Source organism: Nuphar pumila, chromosome 4 (assembly GCF_984573655.1).
Source record: "Nuphar pumila chromosome 4, dmNupPumi1.hap1.1, whole genome shotgun sequence".
NCBI lineage: Eukaryota > Viridiplantae > Streptophyta > Magnoliopsida > Nymphaeales > Nymphaeaceae > Nuphar > Nuphar pumila.
The window spans coordinates 113,874,454-113,895,492 of NC_143252.1; the positions used below are offsets into that span (position 1 = coordinate 113,874,454).

Consider the following 21,039-nt stretch of genomic DNA (forward strand, 5'->3'; position numbering starts at 1 on the left):
ACACGCGTATCATTGATATGCTTTCTTTTCTTTTTCCCTTTTATTCTTTTTCCTTTTTCCTTTTTACTTTTTCTTTTTTTTATTTATTTGAGAGGGGTCCACATAGAGTCGTTGGACCCCTCCAACGGTCATAAATATGACCGTTGGAGGGGCTCCAACGACTCTATGGGAGCCCCTCCTTGGGTCCCTTGCTGTGTATAAATAAGGGGCATGGCCCCATGTATTTCTTAAGCTTCTTATGAAGCATTTCATGAGTGAAATATATTTTTTTACTTCTTTGTGTGCTTGACCACTTTTTGTGGTTTATTTTGCCCATTAGTGGCTTCTTGTGTATGTGCTTGCTTCCGTGCTCTCTCTTGGAGATTTCGCTTCTCTCACTTGGCACTTCATTTCATGGTATCAGAGCCTTGGTTGAATAGGCTTCATCAGATTCTCTCTTGACAAGTAATATCTCTCCTCTCTCTTGTATTCAAAATTCTTTTTCTATAAATGGCCAACAAAGATGCAAAAATCGATCTCGCATTCAAATTGGATGAGACCAATTACCACATGTGGGCGCCCGCTATGGAAAATAATCTCAAAGGTAAAAAACTTTGGGGTTACGTATGTGGGACCATTTCGGAACCACAATTAAAGCTAACTAAGTTTGAAGGAAATGAGGAAAAAACATTGAACGAAGAAGAAAAAGAAAATGCTATTCTTGATTACTCTTCTAAAATGGAAGATTGGGAAAGTGAGCACGCTAAAATCTTAGCATGGTTCATGAATAATGTCGAATTAAAGATTTGTGCAAAAAAAATCAAGAAGGCTAATGAAGCTTGGTTTTTTATGAAAGGCATGTACACCCAAAGAGACCTTGCTAGGCATTTCTTTCTACAAGAAAAGGTAAGAGCCACCAAGCAAGGTGATATGAGTATTAGAGACTACTATAGTGCTCTATCCTCTTTATGGGATGAGCTTGTTCTTCTCGAACCGCAATGGGAAGGAAGTGCTATTGCCATGAGACAAGAGCAAATGAAAAAAGAGAGGTTCTTTCAATTTATTCATGGGCTTCGTCCCGAATTTGAGCAACTTAGAGGATCTCTTCTCCATAGGGCCTCTACTCCTCTAAGTGATATTTTAGCTGACTTATGTCAAGAAGAAACCCGTTTGACCTTGAAAAGATATGTTGATGAAGTTTATGCCGTGTCTAGACCCAACAACAATGTTAGATCATATAAACCTCCACATTTTTGGAAGAATAATGGTGGTGGAGGAAGAAAAATCATTTGTCACAATTGTAATGAACCAGGCCATATTCGTCCGGATTGCCCTAAATTCAAAAAGAAGGTGGCTTCCATGGGAGAAACTCCTCCAATCATCAATGAAGATTCAAAGAAGGATGGTGACATAAAGAAGTCCATCGCTCATCTAACCAAAACTCTTCAACAATTTATAAAGATGAACTCCTCTACATCATCATCTTCACCTTCCACTTCCGGTGCCGCCATCTCCTCCTTTCTAGGTATGACTTCTTGGATTCTTGACTCGGGTGCCTCTTTTCATATGACTCCAAATGCATCACTTTTGTCAAAACCAAGTCTCAATAAATTTAAATCATATGTATCCACCGCCGATGGAACATCCTTGAATGTTGAAGGCATTGGAAATCTTGAGAAAACTTATGACCAAAACAAAGAATTTTTTGTTCCCAAAATCCGGATTATTCCAAAACTCAATGTAAATCTTTTTTCCGTTTCGCAAATTACCGATTTTGAGTGTAATGTCTCTTTTTCACTTACCCATTGCTATCTGCAGGATCTCCGGTCCGAGTAGCGGATTGGGCAAGGCCATAGAAGAGGGGACCTTTATTATATGAATTTTTTGTCTTTGCCATCCAAATCATTTTGTAATCATGTTCAATCTAAAGATATTGAGACTTGACATAAGAGATTTGGATACCCTAGTATTTCCAAGTTGTACCTCTTTTCATTTTTGGAAAAATTTTGTAATACAAATACATTTACATGCAATGATTGTATTCTTGGGAAACTTCACTCACTTCCATATTCACATAGTAATTTCGTGTCAAAGAGGCCTTTTGAACTTGTGCATTCCGATGTTTGGGGACCGGCACCCGTTATGTCCAAAGAGGGTTATTCTTACTATGTTTCTTTTATTGATGACTTTACTAGATACACATGGGTTTACATTATTAAGAATAAATCCGATGTCTTCAATAATTTTAAAGAATTTCACGTTCTTGTTCAAAATCAATTTCAACACAATATAGCCATATTTAGATCTGACTCGGGAGGTGAGTACATGTCTAAAGAGTTTCAAAATTATTTTAAAACAAATGGAATTTTGCACCAACGATCTTGTCCTAAAACTCCGCAACAAAATGGTCTTACGGAAAGAAAACATAGACATTTAATCGAAACCACTAGAACTCTTCTTGTGTCTAAAAATGTTCCTAAAAACTTTTGTGTCGAAGCTCTTCTTACCGCAACATATCTTATAAATCGTATGCCCTCTTCTTCTTTAAAAAATGTTTCACCTTTTGAAAAATTATTTAAAATTACTCCAGATTTTAATAGACTAAGAATCTTTGGATGCAAATGTTTCGTACTTAGTAAAGGACAAGATAAATTATCACCTAAAGCTCTTGAATGTGTGTTCATTGGCTATGATGAGAATAAAAAAGGCTATAGATGTTATGATATTCGAAACAATAAACTATATGTGTCGAGAAATATAAACTTTATTGAAGAACAAAATGGTTTCGATATCCACACATCTAGGGAATACATTGACTATTCTTTTCTATTTGACTTAGCTCCTAGATTTGAGTCATCAGAGGCAATTATTTGTGATACTACTTGTGATGGCATTTTACATCATAATGATATACCACAATATGATAATGTTTCCCAAAATGAAAATCTTAATGATATAAATGTATATACCCGGCGGTTAGAAAATGAACATCAACCTGCTATTGACAGATACTCTCAAGACTTCTCTTTAGAAGAACCTATTGACAACAATCCTCCTAGGAGATCTTCTCGTACTAGTAGGCCACCACAAAAGTTTGTGTCTTATGAATCCTTTTCTCCGAATTATAGGACTTGTCTCATGTTAATACATTCGTATCATGAACCTACCTCATTCAAGGAAGCTAAAGATCATCCACATTGGATTGAAGCTATGAAAATCGAATTAGAGGCTCTTAACAAAGCCCAAACCTGGAGCATTATTCCTCAACCTTTAGGAAAAAAAGCAATTGGGTGTAGATGAGTATATAAAGTCAAAACCAAATGTGATGGGTCTCTAGAAAGATACAAAGCTCGCTTGGTTGCTAAAGGCTATGCCCAAGAATATGTGATTGATTATGAAGAAACCTTTGCTTCTGTAGCCAGAATGACTAGTGTACGAACCTTAATTGCTTTAGCCTCCATCAAGCAATGGCCGATATATCAACTTGACGTTAAAAATGCGTTCCTTAATGGAACTCTGTGTGAAGAAGTTCTTATGGACCCTCCGCCGGGTCTTGAAATTGGGAAAGGAAATATTTCAAAATTGAACAAAGCTCTCTATGGTCTTAAACAAGCACCAAAAGCTTGGTATGATCTTTTTAGCAAAGTAGTTATTGATAATGGTTTTTCCTCATGTTACATAGATACTGCTTTGTTTGTTAAATCTTCTAATGAATACATAACAGTTTTGTTGCTATATGATGATGACATGATTATCACAGGTAATGATAAGAAAGATATTGACCTTATTAAAAATATTCTTAAGAAAAATTTTGATATGTCTGACCTGGGTTTTCTAAGGTATTTCTTAGGAATTGAAGTTGCATACTCCCCCAAGGGGTATGTCCTATCTCAGATGAAGCTTGCCTCTGACATTATTGTTAGGTCTGGGCTGACAGATGACAAAAGGGTGGAGACTCCAGAAGTAATCAATGCCAAGATGAGAGCCAGTGATGACACTCCTTTAGCAGACCCCACGCCTTACCGTCAATTGATTGGATCTCTGACATATTTATCTATCACCAGACCCGACATTTCACATGCAGTTCATAGTGCAAGCCAGTTTGAGACTGCTCCTTCTACTATTCACATGGCAGCAGTAATGAGGATTATCAGATACTTAAAAAATTCCATAACTAAGGGAGTATTCTTATCCTCTTCTTCACCTCTTACTTTACTTGCATATACTGACTTCGATTGGGGGGTAACCCCGATGATCGTATTTCTACCACAGGTTATTGTGTGTTTCTTGGTGAGCCACTCATCTCCTGGAGGTGTAAGAAGCAACATAAAGTCTCTCTCTCGTCTACCGAAGCAGAATATCGGGCGATGGCCACTACCACAACTGAGATTGTATGGTTAAGAAGCCTGCTTCAAGATATGGGTGTCTCATTCTCAACTCCTTCAAAGCTGTGTTGCGACAACAAGAGCTCTATCTATATTGCTAGCAATCACACCTTTCATGAACGAACAAAGCACATTGAGATGGACTGTCATTATGTTCGTGATGAGTTCTTACGGGGCACCATTCAACTCCCATATGTTCCTACCGAATATCAGTTGGCGGACTTCTTCACCAAAGCTTTGCCATCGCCTCGCTTCTATTTCCTTCTTAGCAAACTCTCGGTGATTTCACCGTGTGTTTGAGGGGGGGTGTTAAAATATGATGTATATCTATATATATATATATATATAGATTTACGACACATACACATATATATTATCATATATATGTCTATGTGTCTATCTACATATATAAATATATATTTATTTTGTAATACCCGATAGGGGTAATTCTGTCATTTCACTTGTACACGCATATCATTGATATGCTTTCTTTTCTTTTTCCCTTTTATTCTTTTTCTTTTTTACTTTTTACTTTTTCTTTTATTTATTTATTTGAGAGGGGTCCACATAGAGTCGTTGGACCCCTCCAACGATCATAAATATGACTGTTGGAGGGACTCCAACGACTCAATGGGAGCCCCTCCTTGGGTCCCTTGCTGTGTATAAATAAGGGGCATGGCCCCATGTATTTCTTAAGCTTCTTATGAAGCATTTCATGAGTGAAATATATTTTTTTACTTCTTTGTGTGCTTGACACTTTTTGTGGTTTATTTTGCCCATTAGTGGCTTCTTGTGTATGTGCTTGCTTCCGTGCTCTCTCTTGGAGATTTCGCCTCTCTCACTTGGCACTTCATTTCATGCAAAGCAAAGAGAAAAATATATTTCATTCAAGTGGGAGAACACCCAAACAAAAGATGTATTACAAAGGGGAACAATCCCCATATTTATAGATTACAAATAAGAGGCTAAGAAGGGAGTCGTTGGGCTCCCAACGGCTCTAAATAGAGCCGTTGGGAGTCCAACGACTCTTTTAGTACACCTACTTTTTGACTTTAGTCAAAAAGTAGTGACGTCCAAAAATGCCAAAAAAATAAATCTAACCTAACTACATTTATCCTAATCTAACTAGAATACATAACTAGACTAAAAGACAAAAATATTACATATGAGATTACAAATATGAGATTACATATTTTAACACTCCCCCTCAAACATACGGTTGAATAACCAAAAGTTTGTTTAAGAGAAAGTGAAATCGAGGAGCAGCGAGAGGTTTGGTAAAAAATTCTGCCAATTGATATTCTGAGGAAACATAGGGAAGATCAATGGTGTCATGTAGAAATTTTCCTCGCACGTAGTGACAATCCATCTCAATCAGGATGAATATTCTTTTTTGTTGGACCTAGTTCCAAAAATTGATGAAGATGTTTTAGATCAGAGTCCAGAAGAGCAACTTGATATGACGAATGTAGAATCATTTAGTGATCATCCATATTGTATTCAGTACTCTGGGCGTGGTAATGTAGAGAAATCATCTACTCTCGAAAAATATACTAAAGGACAAGAACAAGTATCTACTAGGAAGTCGTCTAGAGTGTCCAAAGATCCCCAAAAATTTGTGTCATATGAGTCTTTTTCACCACAATATCAAGCCTATATTGCTTTAATACACTTCTATGTAGAACCCTCTAACTATGATGAAACCAAAGAGTTTTACCAGGATCAGAGATGCCCACGAAAGAGACGGCGGCTCCAGCGGATGAAGATGTTCCTTTGAGCAATGGTTGAAGTGCTTCCACCAATTGTGATAAGGACATACTTCCGATAGATGATTCACTCGATTCTTGAGGAGGTCCAACAGAGACAACCTTCTTTTTATATGGTTTCTTCGGTTTTGGACAATAAGTTTTCAAGTGTCACGGTTCATGGCAATAGTAGCAAATTACTTTTCTTTTTTCAAAATCATTTTCATGTTTCTCATCATTTATCCTCCCATAATTTGGAGGTTTGTATGTGCGAGCATGGTTTTTCGGTTTAGATACGGTTAGAACCGAGTCATCATCACTCTTGATGATTTTACTTTTGAACCTATTTTCCTCCATGTTCAATTATTGTATAGTGTCTTCTATTGAGGGAACCTTCTCTCGATGAAAGAGAATGGACTTGGTAGCTTCAAGTTCTGATCTTAGTCCATTAATAAATTCAAAAAAGTGCTCCGCATTTATTTGATTTTGACGGAGTTCTATGTCTTGTGGGCAATGCCACTTTGGTTAGAGAAGAGCCAACTCTTCCCATAATTCATGTTAAAATGTATCTCCTCCTAAAATCGTTGATGTAAATATAAATATATATACTTATATACTTAGAGATACATATACATATAATATTTATATGTATATGTATCTCTATATATATAAGTATATATATTTATATATTATTTTCTTTTTGTTCACCCAATAAGGGTATTATTGTAAATTTCCTTTTTGCGCATATTCCAATAGGAATATGTTGTATCTTTTCTTTTTATTTTTTATCTTTTTTGTTTTTCATTTTTTATTTCTTTTCACCTTTTTCACAAAAGGTGCATTGGAGATCCCCCAATAGAGTCGTTGGGGGGTCCCCAACGGTCACAAAAGTGACCGTTGGGGGCTCCCCAACGACTCCTTTGGGAGCCCCTTTGCACCCTCTTCTTCTTGTATAAATAGGGGTGATCCCCTCTTGTTTTTCCTAAGCTTGAGAGTCTCAAGCATTCGGTTCCTTCTATAAAATACATGCCATTGTGCATGTTTATTGTTTTTATGCTTTTGCGTATTTGTTCAAGTGTTGTGAGAGTGCCTTCGTGCACATCTTTTCCATATTTTTTGTGCTCGTATGTGTATTGTCTTTTCATAGACAATTTTACATGGTATCAGAGCAAGGTTGATTATTGAAGATCGTGGGATTCTCCTTTTTTCGAGTGCCTCGAAAAACGTGCCTTCCGATCCTTGAAGATTGAAGTGGTGGATCTTTCTTCTCAAATATTTTAGAAGAATCTTGTGCAAAATTGGTGTTGGAAATATTGTGTTGGTACGCTTTTTTCTCTATCTCTCTTCTCTCTAATGGGCGAAAAAGAGTCCCATTTTGCTCTTGGTTTCAAATTAAATGGGTCTAACTATCATGTTTGGGCCGGAAATATGGAGGCTCATATAAAAGGGAAAGGCCTATGGGGATATGTTCTTGGCACAATTCCGGAACCGAAACCCAAGATTACCATAGTAAAAGAAGGCGAAATCAAGATTCTTGAGGGAGAAGAAAGAACCAAAGCTCTTGAAGAATACTCCAAGAAACACGATGAATGGGAAATGAAGAATTTCAAGATTCTCTCATGGTTTTTCTCATCCGTAGAAACCAAGATTAATGCCAACATTATTAAATTCAAAAAGGCATCGGAAGCTTGGCATTATCTTGAAAAAATGTACACCTCAAGGGATCTCTCTCATAAGTATTACCTTCAAAAGAAGGCTATCTCTCTCTCCCAAGGTGAAATGACGATTAGGGAATACTTTGCCGATCTTTCCTCTATTTGGGATGAGCTTGCAATGCTTGAACCAAAATGGAGTGGAGAGGCAATTGTGCTCCGTCATAAGCAACTTGAAGAAGATCGGTTCTTCAATTTCTTAAATGGGCTAAGGCCCGAATTTGAGCAAATAAGGTCATCTCTTCTCTCCTCTTTCACTCCCCCTTCTCTTGAAGATGTTCTCACTAAGTTAAGTGGTGAAGAGACTCGTATGAATTTATGTAAACAAGGACCAAATGTCCTTGTGGTCCCTTGTAATATTGAAGAACATAGTGAGGTCAATGCCGTATCAAGACCCGGAAACAATGTAAAAACCTATCGTCCCCCTCATTTTAAATTCCAAAATCAAGGTGAAAATGGTGGTCAAAGAGGAAGAAGGGACTATAGCAAAACTATTTGTCATTTTTGTAAAGAACCGGGACACATCAAACCCGTATGTCCTAAATGGAAGAGACTTCTAGCTATGGCTACCACTGGTGTACCACAGAAGGATGAGACATCTTCAAGTGGGACTCTTTCTATAAATCAAATAGTGGAAGCCCTTCAACCTCTCCTCAAGGGATCTACCTCCGGTGCGGCCGTATCCACTTCTTCTCCTCCAGGTAAAATCTCTTGGCTTTTGGACTCTGGTGCATCTTTTCATATGTCCCCAAACTTTTTGTCACTTTCCTATTATTTGAAAAACCGTTCCCCATCTTATGTCTCCACTGCTGATGGAACCTCCCTTGAAATTAAAGGAATAAGTAATTTTGAAACTCAAGAGTTTTCTATTCCAAAAATCAGATTTATACCTAAACTTAACTTAAACCTCCTCTCTGTTTCTCAACTCACGGACCATGGCTGTGATATTAAATTTTCTTGTGACAAATGCTTAATACAGGATCGCCAGTCCGGGAAATTGATTGGGGAAGGCTTTAGAAGAGGAGATCTATACTATATGGAATCTCTTCAAGTTTCAAAAGTTTTGTGTAATGTTGCCCGACATAAGGATATAAATGTATGGCACAAAAGACTTGGTCATCCTAATATCACCAAGTTATCATATTTACATTTTGCAAAAGACCTATGTAAAAGCTCTTTTTCTTGTAATGACTGCATTCTCGGAAAAATGCGCAGCTTACCTTTTGAGCAAAGAACTATGTTCTCTTCCAAAACTTTCGAAATTGTTCACTCAGATGTTTGGGGACCCGCACCTGTTGTTTCAAAAGGAGGTTTTTCTTATTATGTAATATTTGTGGATGACTTTTCCCGTTACTCGTGGATATATTTTCTTAAGTTTAAACATGAAGTGTTTTCATGTTTTAAAAATTTTCACTCAATGATTAAGAATCAATTCAATAGCAACATAAAGATTTTTAGAAGTGACTCTGGGGGAGAATATCTCTCCAATCAATTTAAGGTATATCTTGAGGATCACGGTATTATTCACCAAAGGTCTTGTCTTAAAACACCTCAACAGAATGGGTTGGCTGAAAGAAAACATAGGCACATTATTGAGACCACTAGGACTCTTCTTATATCTCAAAATATTCCTAAAAACTTTTGGGCCGAAGCAGCCCTTGCTTCTGTTTATTTAATAAATCGTCTACCATCTAGGTTATTAGGTAAAATTTCTCCTTTTGAGATATTACATAAGCTTGAACCTGATTATAATAGGTTAAGGGTCTTCGGATGTAAGTGTTTCATACTTACGGATAAGAATGACAAGCTTTCACCCAAGGCTATCCCTTGTGCTTTTCTTGGTTATTCCGAAACTCAAAAAGGGTTTCGTTGTTACGATCTTCGAGAGGATAAGCTATATGTCTCTAGAAATGTAACCTTTTTAGAAAATGAGAGTGGTTTTGAAAAAAATGTTTCTCAACAAGAAAATTTTGATTACTCCTTCTTATTCGACTTGTTATCTAGTAATGATGACATATCCAGTGATGATGATGTATCATTAAACCATGATGAGGAAAATGATGAAGATATTGGTGAACATAATGATCCAGAAAGTAGAGTTCCAAGTGAGCCTATTACCTACTCTCGTAGAAACCAAGACACCTTTAGAAGTGCTATTGATCAATATAGTGAGCTTTCCACTCCTCTTGACCATAGAAGATCTGAAAGAAATAGAAGACCTCCAACTCGCTTTGTATCGTTTGATTCTTTTTTACCCCGATATAGGGCTTGTCTTAGTGCTGTTCACTCTTATTTCGAACCAAGAAATTTTGCAGAAGCTAAAAAATGTATAGAATGGCAAGAAGCCATGCAAAGTGAACTTAATGCTCTTAAAAGGGCAGGAACTTGGGATTTTCAAACTCTACCTATAGGAAAGAAAACTATAGTCTGTCGATGGGTCTTTAAAGTTAAAACTAAGAGTGATGGTTCTTTAGAAAGGTATAAAGCTCGCTTAGTTGCTAAAGGGTATGGGCAAGAGTATGGAATTGATTACGAAGAAACCTTTGCCCCTGTAGCTCGGATGGTTACCGTTAGGTGTCTTATTACTATTGCATCTATTAAAAATTGGAACATTTTTCAAATGGATGTTAAAAATGCTTTTTTAAATGGTGATCTTAACGAAGAAGTATATATGGATGCCCCACCAGGCATGATAATTCCTAAGGATAAAGTTCTTCGTCTTCGTAAGGCTCTCTATGGCTTAAAGCAGGCCCCCAAAGCCTGGTATGATAGATTTACCAGTGTAATGTTGGAAAATGGTTTTTCATCGTGTTATACTGACACTGCTTTGTTTACTAGAAAATCTAATGCAGGGATTGTTATTTTATTACTTTACGTTGATGACATGCTAATAACAGGTGATGATGTTCAAGGAGTCAAGGGTATTAAGTCCGTCTTGACTTCAAAATTTGAGATGTCAGACTTAGGTTTTCTGACATATTTTCTTGGAATTGAGGTTGCCTATTCGCAACGTGGTTATTTTCTATCTCAATCTAAACTTGCCTGCGAGATTATTGATAGGTCAGGTATTTCTGATGACAAAGTATGCGAAACTCCTGAAGTTGTGGGAGCAAAAATGAAGATTGACGACGGTGTTCCTCTAACCGATCCTACTCCTTACAGGCAGTTGGTAGGGTCTTTAATGTATCTTAGCATTACTCGACCCGACTTGTCACATGCTATACACATCGCGAGTCAGTTTCAGCATGCTCCTACAACCATTCATATGAGTGCTGTGCTCCGCATCATCAGATATTTGAAAGGAACGGTAAGTAAGAGAGTATTTCTATCCTCTTCCTCTGAATTGAAATTGCTTGCTTATACTGACTCAGATTGGGGAGGTGACCCTAGTAACCGTCACTCCACCACTGGTTTCTGTGTTTTCTTAGGTGAGTCCTTGATCTCATGGCGATGCAAAAAGCAACAAAAGGTCTCTCTGTCATCCACTGAAGCCGAATATAGAGCCATGACATCTACCACCATGGAAATTGTATGGATTCGAAGTCTTTTGGAAGATATGGGAGTGTTTATCAGAGAACCAACAAAGTTGTGCTGTGACAATAAAAGTGCAATTTATATTGCCAAGAATCACACCTTTCACGAGCGAACAAAGCATATAGAGATGGACTGTCATTATGTCAGAGAAGAATACTTGAAGAAGGTCATTGATCTACCATACGTAACGTCTGAGTATCAGCTTGCTGACTTCTTCACCAAAGCTCTATGTTCGCCCAGATTTCATTTCCTCCTTGGCAAACTTGCGATTATCACACCGTAAGTTTGAGGGGGGGTGTTAAAATGTATCTCCTCCTAAAATCGTTGATGTAAATATAAATATATATACTTATATACTTAGAGATACATATACATATAATATTTATATGTATATGTATCTCTATATATATAAGTATATATATTTATATATTATTTTCTTTTTGTTCACCCAATAAGGGTATTATTGTAAATTTCCTTTTTGCGCATATTCCAATAGGAATATGTTGTATCTTTTCTTTTTATTTTTTATCTTTTTTGTTTTTCATTTTTTATTTCTTTTCACCTTTTTCACAAAAGGTGCATTGGGGATCCCCCAATAGAGTCGTTGGGGGGTCCCCAACGGTCACAAAAGTGACCGTTGGGGGCTCCCCAACGACTCCTTTGGGAGCCCCTTTGCACCCTCTTCTTCTTGTATAAATAGGGGTGATCCCCTCTTGTTTTTCCTAAGCTTGAGAGTCTCAAGCATTCGGTTCCTTCTATAAAATACATGCCATTGTGCATGTTTATTGTTTTTACGCTTTTGCGTATTTGTTCAAGTGTTGTGAGAGTGCCTTCGTGCACATCTTTTCCATATTTTTTGTGCTCGTATGTGTATTGTCTTTTCATAGACAATTTTACAATTCAGACAAGCTATTATAGTATTCTCTAATGCATTTGTCCCCTTAGATCATATTCCAAACTTAGTTTTGTAAATTGCAAACATGTGCAATGTCTTTAAGAGAATACATTCTCTTAAGATAATCCCAAGCGTCATTAGCATGTTCAAATTTTGCAAGACTTGAACCTAAGTTGCACGGAATCGGCTAAAAGGTCGACGCACCCGCGTCGACACGCCCCGATATGGGTGCGGTTTTGAACACGGTCAACTAAGTATTAGACTCGATCAATGCACCAAGACTGAGTTCGTCCACGTTTTGGACTCGGTCAACTTTGACCGAGTCTATTTTTAGCAATTTATTAAAATTAATTTTGGACTCGGTCAACTTTGACCAAGTCTATTTTTGTCCATTTATGATAAGTTTTGTTGTTATCACACTCACAAGCTTCTTTATATGTTATATTTTGGTAAGTTTGTTTTGTTACTTTAATAGAATTACTTTTTTTATTTTTTCTTTAAAATTTACAATCTTATATATATATATATATATATATATATATATATATATATATATATATATATATATATATATATATATATATATATATATATAGCATTGTCCCCATGTCCAAATTTTTTGAAATTACTCCGCACCCGTATCCGCACCCATGTGCTATAGACTTGAACACTTCTTGATATCCATACTACTTATGAGCCAAAACATGATCTTGGCGTATCCCATTCTCCATTCCTTCTACTTTTTCTCGTAAGTGATAATGGCTTTAGTATTTTCTACCTCTATAAGAGGTACTTATTTCTCACCTCTAATTTTTGTAAGGATTAGTTTAGGTTCCAAGTCGGTCTCATCCACTAATCCCCACAACCCTTTTTCCCATATAAGGTGCTTCATAATTGAAGCTCAAGTAACATAATTTGAATCGTTGAGTTTAATGGGTTTAATGGTGACATTATCATTGTCATCCATTTTACAAGGTTAACAATGAGAAGAAAGTAAAAACGGAAAAGAGAAGTAGAGAAGATAGAGTATAGAGATTGTACCCCACCACGGATCGTAGGTACGATCACACCTCCAAGCTTTGCATGAACACAACTTCACATATACTTGAAAAACGTCTCTCTTTTTTTTCAAACTTGAGTGGCATGCTTCCCAATGCACCGAAAAAGAATAGCTTGATCACAACGGTTTTGATACCATGTAAGAAAATGAAGTTCACAATCAGATCTTGAAATGATACTCACAAAGGATCTCTCACACGAACCACAAAGGTTCATAAATAGTACACACTCACAAGAACCACTAGAGTTCTTACAAAATACCCCCCAAAAAAGATATGCACAGCAAAGAGAAAAATATATTTCATTCAAGTGGGAGAACACCCACACAAAAGATGTATTACAAAGGGGAGCAATCCCCATATTTATAGATTACAAATGGGAAATAGAGCCGTTGGGAGTCCAAAGGACTCTCTTAGTACACCTAGTCAAAAAGTAGTGAGGTCCAAAAATGTCAAAAAAATAAATCTAACCTAACTACATTTATCCTAATCTAACGAGAACACATAACTAGACTAAAAGACAAAAAGATTACATATGAGATTACATATTTTAACAATGGTCTCTCTCTCTCTCTCATACATGTACATGTGCGTGTGCACACACGATTCCAAGGTTGCCAAACTGAGAAGCAGAAGCGAGAAGTGGGGCAATTTAATTTTATAGGAAGCAAGACACAGAATTGACTTGGAAGTGAAACAGGAATAGAACAGGAAATGAAATGGGAATCGTGTAGGAAGTGATAAAACATGATTCTAATAGAAAGTGAAAAGGAAATTGAATGAGAAACGAAATAAGAATTGAACCAGAAATTAAACAAGAAAGAAACTAGTGAAAAATAAAATGAAATGGGAAAAATATGTACTATGTTTAACTTATTAAAACCTATGTTATGTGGACACTTCTGGACGCTTGTGGTGTCAGTGTTGGATACAGACATGGCTGGACACACCACAGATACAGGTTTTTAAGCTGTAAGTGTCCAGCAAAAGTAAATATGTGTCACATGTCTGACACTTTTAGTGTCTTGGACATGAAGTATCCAGTCTTGGAAAAACAGACCAATTTTTGTACCTACATATTTATATTTCATATAGATCATCAATGATCAAAACTCAACCAAAAAGGGATGTGTATTTTCTGATAGATTTTAACACTTAGTTTTTTATTAGTTCTTCTCTCTTTATAAATATAATATAAATATAAACAAATAAATATCTATGTATATATAGCCATGTTCACGTTTCTAGTTTTTCAAGACCTGCTGTATTTGACACTTCGTACCTGGATCCCACACTGGCACCCATGTCAGATTGTCCAAAGTAACATAGATTAAAACATATGATCCATGTTATTCTTGTGGTATGAAATGAAAAGGTTATGCTCTTAAAATTGAAACTTAAAACTAAATAAGCATTAGACAAAGTGTATTTTGTTTCATATGTTATTCTGTTAATTTCATATGCTGTATTTTGTTTGTTTAGGGCATTAGGCAAAGTGTTATTTATTCAAGCTACTTCTTTGAACTGTCAAAAGGAACTGGAAGGGGCAACCACTAAAGACTTCTGAAGGATTATTCTGTATATCAGGCTTTACCTATGTAACATGTTTGTTGGTGGAACATAAAAGTCCATCCCATGGGACTGAGAATTTTGATTTGCAAAGTATGTTGGGATCCATGTCCCACAAGGTTAAGGAAAGATCATCCTTATGTCTATATTCTTCTTCACAGAATATGGGTGGTAAATGGATCAAAATATTTCATAATTGCGTGGACTTATATTTCCCACATACATGACATGATCTTTTGATATCATTGAATACCTAGCAAAGCTGAAACCTTTGATATAAAGAGGCAGCGACCAGGTTGATCATGTGTGGATCCATGTACATAGAGAGCAGAAAGGGACCTAACGAGAAACTATTGCTGATGAACATTCATTTCATGTGATTTTGACATCCTAGTTCAGCCTTTGACAGTTCTTTTAGGCACAATGGAGCTTGATGTGATCTGGGTATGCTTGACCAATTAGCCCAGACAGGCTCATAATTTCATCTATTATTCACGAAGTCAAGGGCTTATATTACACCATTTGTGCTATATACTCATCATTATGTTGATTTTAATTATCTGAAAGGATGATTGGTGGTGTAAATAAATCTGTAGTTACCTGCATGATCCTATAAAGTTGCAGACTGTCCAATGTCTGCACTCCCAATGCTGTTGTTATAGGTACATGTTGGTAGCTTTCTGGAGGATATGGAGATGTTTGAATGCCCAATGGGCATTTCCCATTTTCAAGTTAAATCACTAGTTGAAGCACATTATGGTTCTCATTTTCTTCTGTTTGTGCAATCTACTTGTCCTTATATAGGTAATCTATTTTTAACCTTTTGTTTAGGGCTGGGAAGAAACTATCATCAAACAAGATCAGTCTAAAGAGTCTAAAGACCTTCCTTTGGAGGAGTTGAAAATCGCCGTTCCTTCGATGCCTTCGCTGTATGTCACTGCCTTCTTGTTTCAAGCATGCCAGGAGATTCATAGAGTTGGAGGCCATGTACTTGACAAAGTTATCTTGCACAATCTTGCTCAGACACTACTGGAAAAGGTATATAAAATGCTGTTCTGGATTTTTCTATTTTGCAAGCTATGTATTATAATGCTCTATCATTGACTTCTTTTATTTATCATTATATGTACTCCACATAAAATACTAAGATATACAAGGACAAAGCACCACCTTGACATCTCAAAAACTGTTAAGGGAAAAAAACTCGGTGAACTTAGCTTTTATTGGATGTTTATGAAATGAAATGGGGATCTTCGAAACACGAGCTTTGATTAACAAGAGCAAGTGTCAAGAATGACACTAAAGCATAACCCTTAAAAAGGGTATAACTGGAAACAAAATAAAAATAAAAATGTATTCTTTATTGATATGAAAAACCAATTGCTTAAGAAGCATTGGAGTGAAATACAAGAGGGGCTGCACCCCTTTATATACACAGCTGAAAGAGGACTCAATAGAGCTGTTGGGCACAGTCCAACAACTCTATTTAGAGCTGTTGGAATGTGTCAGTCCAACAGCTCTATTGCTAGTCAAGTCTGGACAGGACTTGACTAGCAACAGTCATTCTAGTTCAAACTGAACTAGATGACATAAAGACAAAAAATAAAAATAAAGGAAAAAAAATACAGAAAAGAAAGAAATTAAAAATGTATTTATATATATATAATAATATAATATTATTATATATACATATATGTACAGTTTTACATTTTAACACTCCCCCTCAAACTTACGGTACAATGAGCGAAAGTTTGTCTAAGAGAAAGTGAAATCGGGGAGCAGCGAGAGGCTTTGTAAAGAGGTCTGCTAACTGATATTCTGAAGTGACATATGGCAGATCAATTATCCCGTGTAGATATTCCTCTCTGACGTAGTGACAATCCATTTCGATGTGTTTGGTGCGTTCGTGGAATGTTCTGTTACTGGCAATGTAGATCGCACTTTTGTTGTCACAACACATTTGTGAAGCCTTTGTTGCTTCAACTCCCATGTCAGCAAGCAGTCGTCGGAGCCAAACTACTTCCATGGTCGTGGTTGCCATGGCTCTGTATTCAGCTTCGGTGGATGAGAGAGATACCTTATGCTGCTTTTTACACCTCCACGAGATTAATGATTCCCCTAAAAAGACACAAAAGCCAGTGGTTGAGTGTCTGTTATTGGGATCACCTCCCCAATCAGCATCAGTATATGCAATTAAATCAAGAGAAGAGGAGGAAGATAAGAAAAGTCCTCGTGAAAGAGAGGACTTGATGTATCTGATAATACGCATGACTGCTCCCATATGAACAGAAGTAGGAGCATGTTGAAATTGACTTGCTGTATGAACAACATGTGCTATATCTGGTCTGGTAATGGATAGATAGGAAAGTGCCCCGACAAGCTGTCTGTAAGGAGTAGGGTCTGCAAGAAGTTCTCCATCATCAATCTTCATTTTAACATTAACAACTTCTGGAGTGTCAACTTTCTTATCATCAGTAATACCAGACCTGAAAATAATATCAAAAGCAAATTTAGTCTGAGATAATAAATATCCTCTAGGAGAATAAGCAACTTCAATGCCTAAAAAATATCTCAACAAGCCCAAATCAGTCATTTCAAAATGAGATTTAAGAAGTGTTTTGATTGTTTCAACTCCCTGTTTATCGCTTCCGGTGATGATCATATCATCCACATAGAGAAGAAGCACAATGATCCCTGCATCAGAATTCTTAATAAACAAAGCAGTGTCAGTTAAACAGAATTGAAAACCAATATCAATCATAACACGACTAAACCTATCATACCAAGCTTTTGGTGCTTGTTTAAGTCCATAAAGAGCTTTTTCTAAGCGAAGGACTTTACCCTTAGGAATACTTAGACCAGGAGGGGGTTCCATATATACTTCTTCAACTAGCTTTCCATTTAAAAAAACATTTTTGACATCCATTTGAAAAATAGACCATTTTTTGATAGAAGCTAAGGCAATTAAGGTTCGGACAGTAGTCATACGAGCCACCGGAGCAAAGGTTTCTTCATAATCAATCCCATATTCTTGGGCATAACCTTTGGCTACTAAACGGACTTTATATCTTTCAAGAGTACCATCACTCTTGGTTTTAATTTTATAAACCCATCGACATCCTATAGTTTTCTTCCCTGGAGGAAGATCTTGAATATTCCATGTAGAAGCCTTTTCAAGTGCATCTAATTCAACTTTCATGGCTTCTATCCATTTGATATCATTTTTTGCTTGAAAATATGTGGATGGTTCTTCATATGAGTGAATTAATGCAATAACTGCCCTATATGTGGGTGAGAAAGACTCGTATGATACAAACTTTTCTGGAGGCCTCGAGATTCGGGATGATTGTCTAGTTGGAATGTTAGAATATTTCTCAAGTGCACATGGAGTATTAGACTCTTGTCGCCTGGAATATTGAATACTAGTATCTCTATGAACTTTTCATTTTCAACATTAAGATCAATAATTCTTGGATCATCATCAAAGTTACAATCAAGGTCATATTCATCAGATGTTGATGTTAGATCTAGCAAAAAGGAGTACTCAGTGACGTCTTTTAATTTTCTAAAATCAAAGAAGCTCTCCTTTTCAAGAAAGGAAACATTTCTAGACACATATAGTTTATTATTTTTGAAGTCAAAACATCTATAACCTTTCTGGTTTTCAGCATATCCTAAAAAGGCACAGGGAATCGCACGAGGGGAAAGTTTATCATTTTTGTCAGTAAATATGAAACATTTGCACCCAAATATTCTTAATCTAGAGTAGTCTGGAGAAATGTTCATAAGTTTTTCAATGGGAGTAATATTTTGTAACGAAGAAAATGGCATCCTATTAATGAGATAGGTGGCAGTTAAGGCAGCTTCTGCCCAAAAGTCTTTAGGGACTTGATTTGCTATTAATAAAGTTCTAGTGGTTTCTATAATATGGCGATGTTTTCGTTCTGCCAGTCCATTTTGTTGAGGTGTATAAGGACAAGATCTTTGATGTGTGATGCCATGCAATTTAAGATAATTTTGAAAATCTGTGGATAAAAACTCTCCCCCTGAATCTGTGCGAAAAATAGTAATATCATTTTGAAATTTGTTTTTAACCATATTATGAAAAGTTTGAAAGTATGAAAATACTTCAGACTTATGTTTGAGAAAGTACATCCACGTATGTCGGGAGAAATCATCGACAAAAATAACATAGTAAACAAATCCTCCTTTAGAAATTACTGGTGCAGGACCCCAAACATCCGAGTGTATTAATTCAAGTGGTCTTCAAGAGAAAAAGGTTCTGTTCTGAAATGGTAATCTTTTCATTGTGTCGAGAATACAATCTTTACAATCAAATGATTCAAAGTTACAAAATTTCCCTAGATTTGGAAAATGTTGGATTTTGGCTATATGTGGGTGACCAAGTCTCTTATGCCACAGTTCCAACTCTATTTTTTGAATATTATAACAAAAAGCTTTCTTCGGCATTTCCAAAAAATCCATGTAATAGAGTCCTCCTTCTCTATGGCCTTCCCCAATCAGCTTGCCTGACTGGCGATCCTGTACCCAACAACCATGAGAAGAAAAAGAAATATTACACCCATAATCAGAAATTTGAGATACAGATAAAAGATTTAAATTTAATTTGGGAACATTTCTAATTTCTGGAATAAAAAATTTTTTTGTTTTATAAATTTTTCAAAATCTCCTATTCCTTCTATTTCAAGAGAAGTCCCATCAGTAGTAAAGACCTTTGACACACTTGTTTTATTTTTAACACATTTGGATAGACTTTGATTATTTGGGGTCATATGAAAAGATGCACCAGAGTCAAGAAGCCAAGAAATTTTACCTAAATCAGAAAAAGATGAGGCTGCTGCGCCGGTTGAAGCTTCAGATGAGGAAGAGGCACCTTTGATGAGAGGCTGAAGGATCTCCATTAGTTGGGTCAGGGAAACTGGTGCATCCTGATCTTTAGGCTCCGATCCAGCAATTGCAGCTCTTTTTTCTCTCAGCTCCTTAAGTTTGGGACATTGTGGCCTGTAGTGTCCCGGTTCATGACAGTGATGACAAATAACTTTCTTCTTATCATAGTCACCATTTTGTCGGTTAAAGTGAGGAGGCCTATATGATCGAACATGATTCCCTGGTCTAGACACGGCTAAAACAGAATCATCTTCAATTTTTAAAGAACCTTTCCGGAGACGATTTTCTTCCATTGTTAACTCTTCAATAGTTTCAACAATAGAAGGAATTTTTCCCCGGTGAAGTAGGGCCGATTTAGTGGCTTCAAATTCCGGCCTTAATCCAGTGATAAACTGGTAAAAATGTTCAACATCGAGTTGTTTCTGACGAAGCTCGATGTCTTCGGCACAATGCCACTTTGGTTCTAAAAGGGAAAGTTCTTCCCAAAGTTCGGACAACCCATTGTAATATTCACGAATAGTTTTGTCTCCTTGTGTCATCATTCAAACTTTTTCTTGGAGGTTGCACACGTGTGCAATATCTTTAAGGGAATACATATTCTTAAGGTATTCCCATGCCTTATCGGCATGATCAAATTTGGCAAGACTTGAGCATTTTTTAATGTCAACGCTATTGATAAGCCATGACATTATCTTTGCATGAGATATTCTCTATTCTTTCCATTTCTTCTCGTATGAGGCAATAACCTTGATTTTCTCTTCTTCCGATAGAGGGACGTCTTTATCTCCCTCCTTTTTAGTAAGAGATAGCTTAGGTTCCGAATCGGAACCATCCACAATCCCCCATAAGCCTTTTCCCCATATATGGTGCTTCATGATTGAAGCCCATGTTACATAGTTCGTATCGCTTAGTTTCATAGGCATGATGGTGACTTTATCATTGTCATCCATCGATTACAAGGAGAGAAAGAATAGGGATAGAAGAGAAACAAGAAGGAAAATGAGAAAGAAAGAAAAAAAAAACAATACAACAAGATGTGAAATCTTCTCCAATGAAGTGATAAAACACTTCTCTTCAAGTGGCGAACACTTTTGCAAACGGGCACGGAAACCGAGTCAGCTTTTCCTCAAAATTTAGTACTTCTGCGGCTCTGATACCATGAAATGAAATGGGGATCTTCGAAACACGAGCTTTGATTAACAAGAGCAAGTGTCAAGAATGACACTAAAGCATAACCCTTAAAAAGGGTATAAC

At 36.6% G+C, this 21,039-nt stretch overlaps 1 protein-coding gene across 1 annotated transcript in view; it reads left to right on the forward strand.

The window, feature by feature from the left end:
- LOC149840667 (conserved oligomeric Golgi complex subunit 1-like) overlaps positions 1–21,039 on the forward strand; it is a 32,372-nt gene that overhangs the window by 3,126 nt on the left and 8,207 nt on the right. Inside the window, exon 2 of the mRNA XM_090003248.1 lies at positions 15,709–15,915. Coding sequence (XP_089859374.1) covers positions 15,709–15,915 — 207 coding nt within the window. The remainder of the gene's footprint in view (positions 1–15,708; positions 15,916–21,039) is intronic.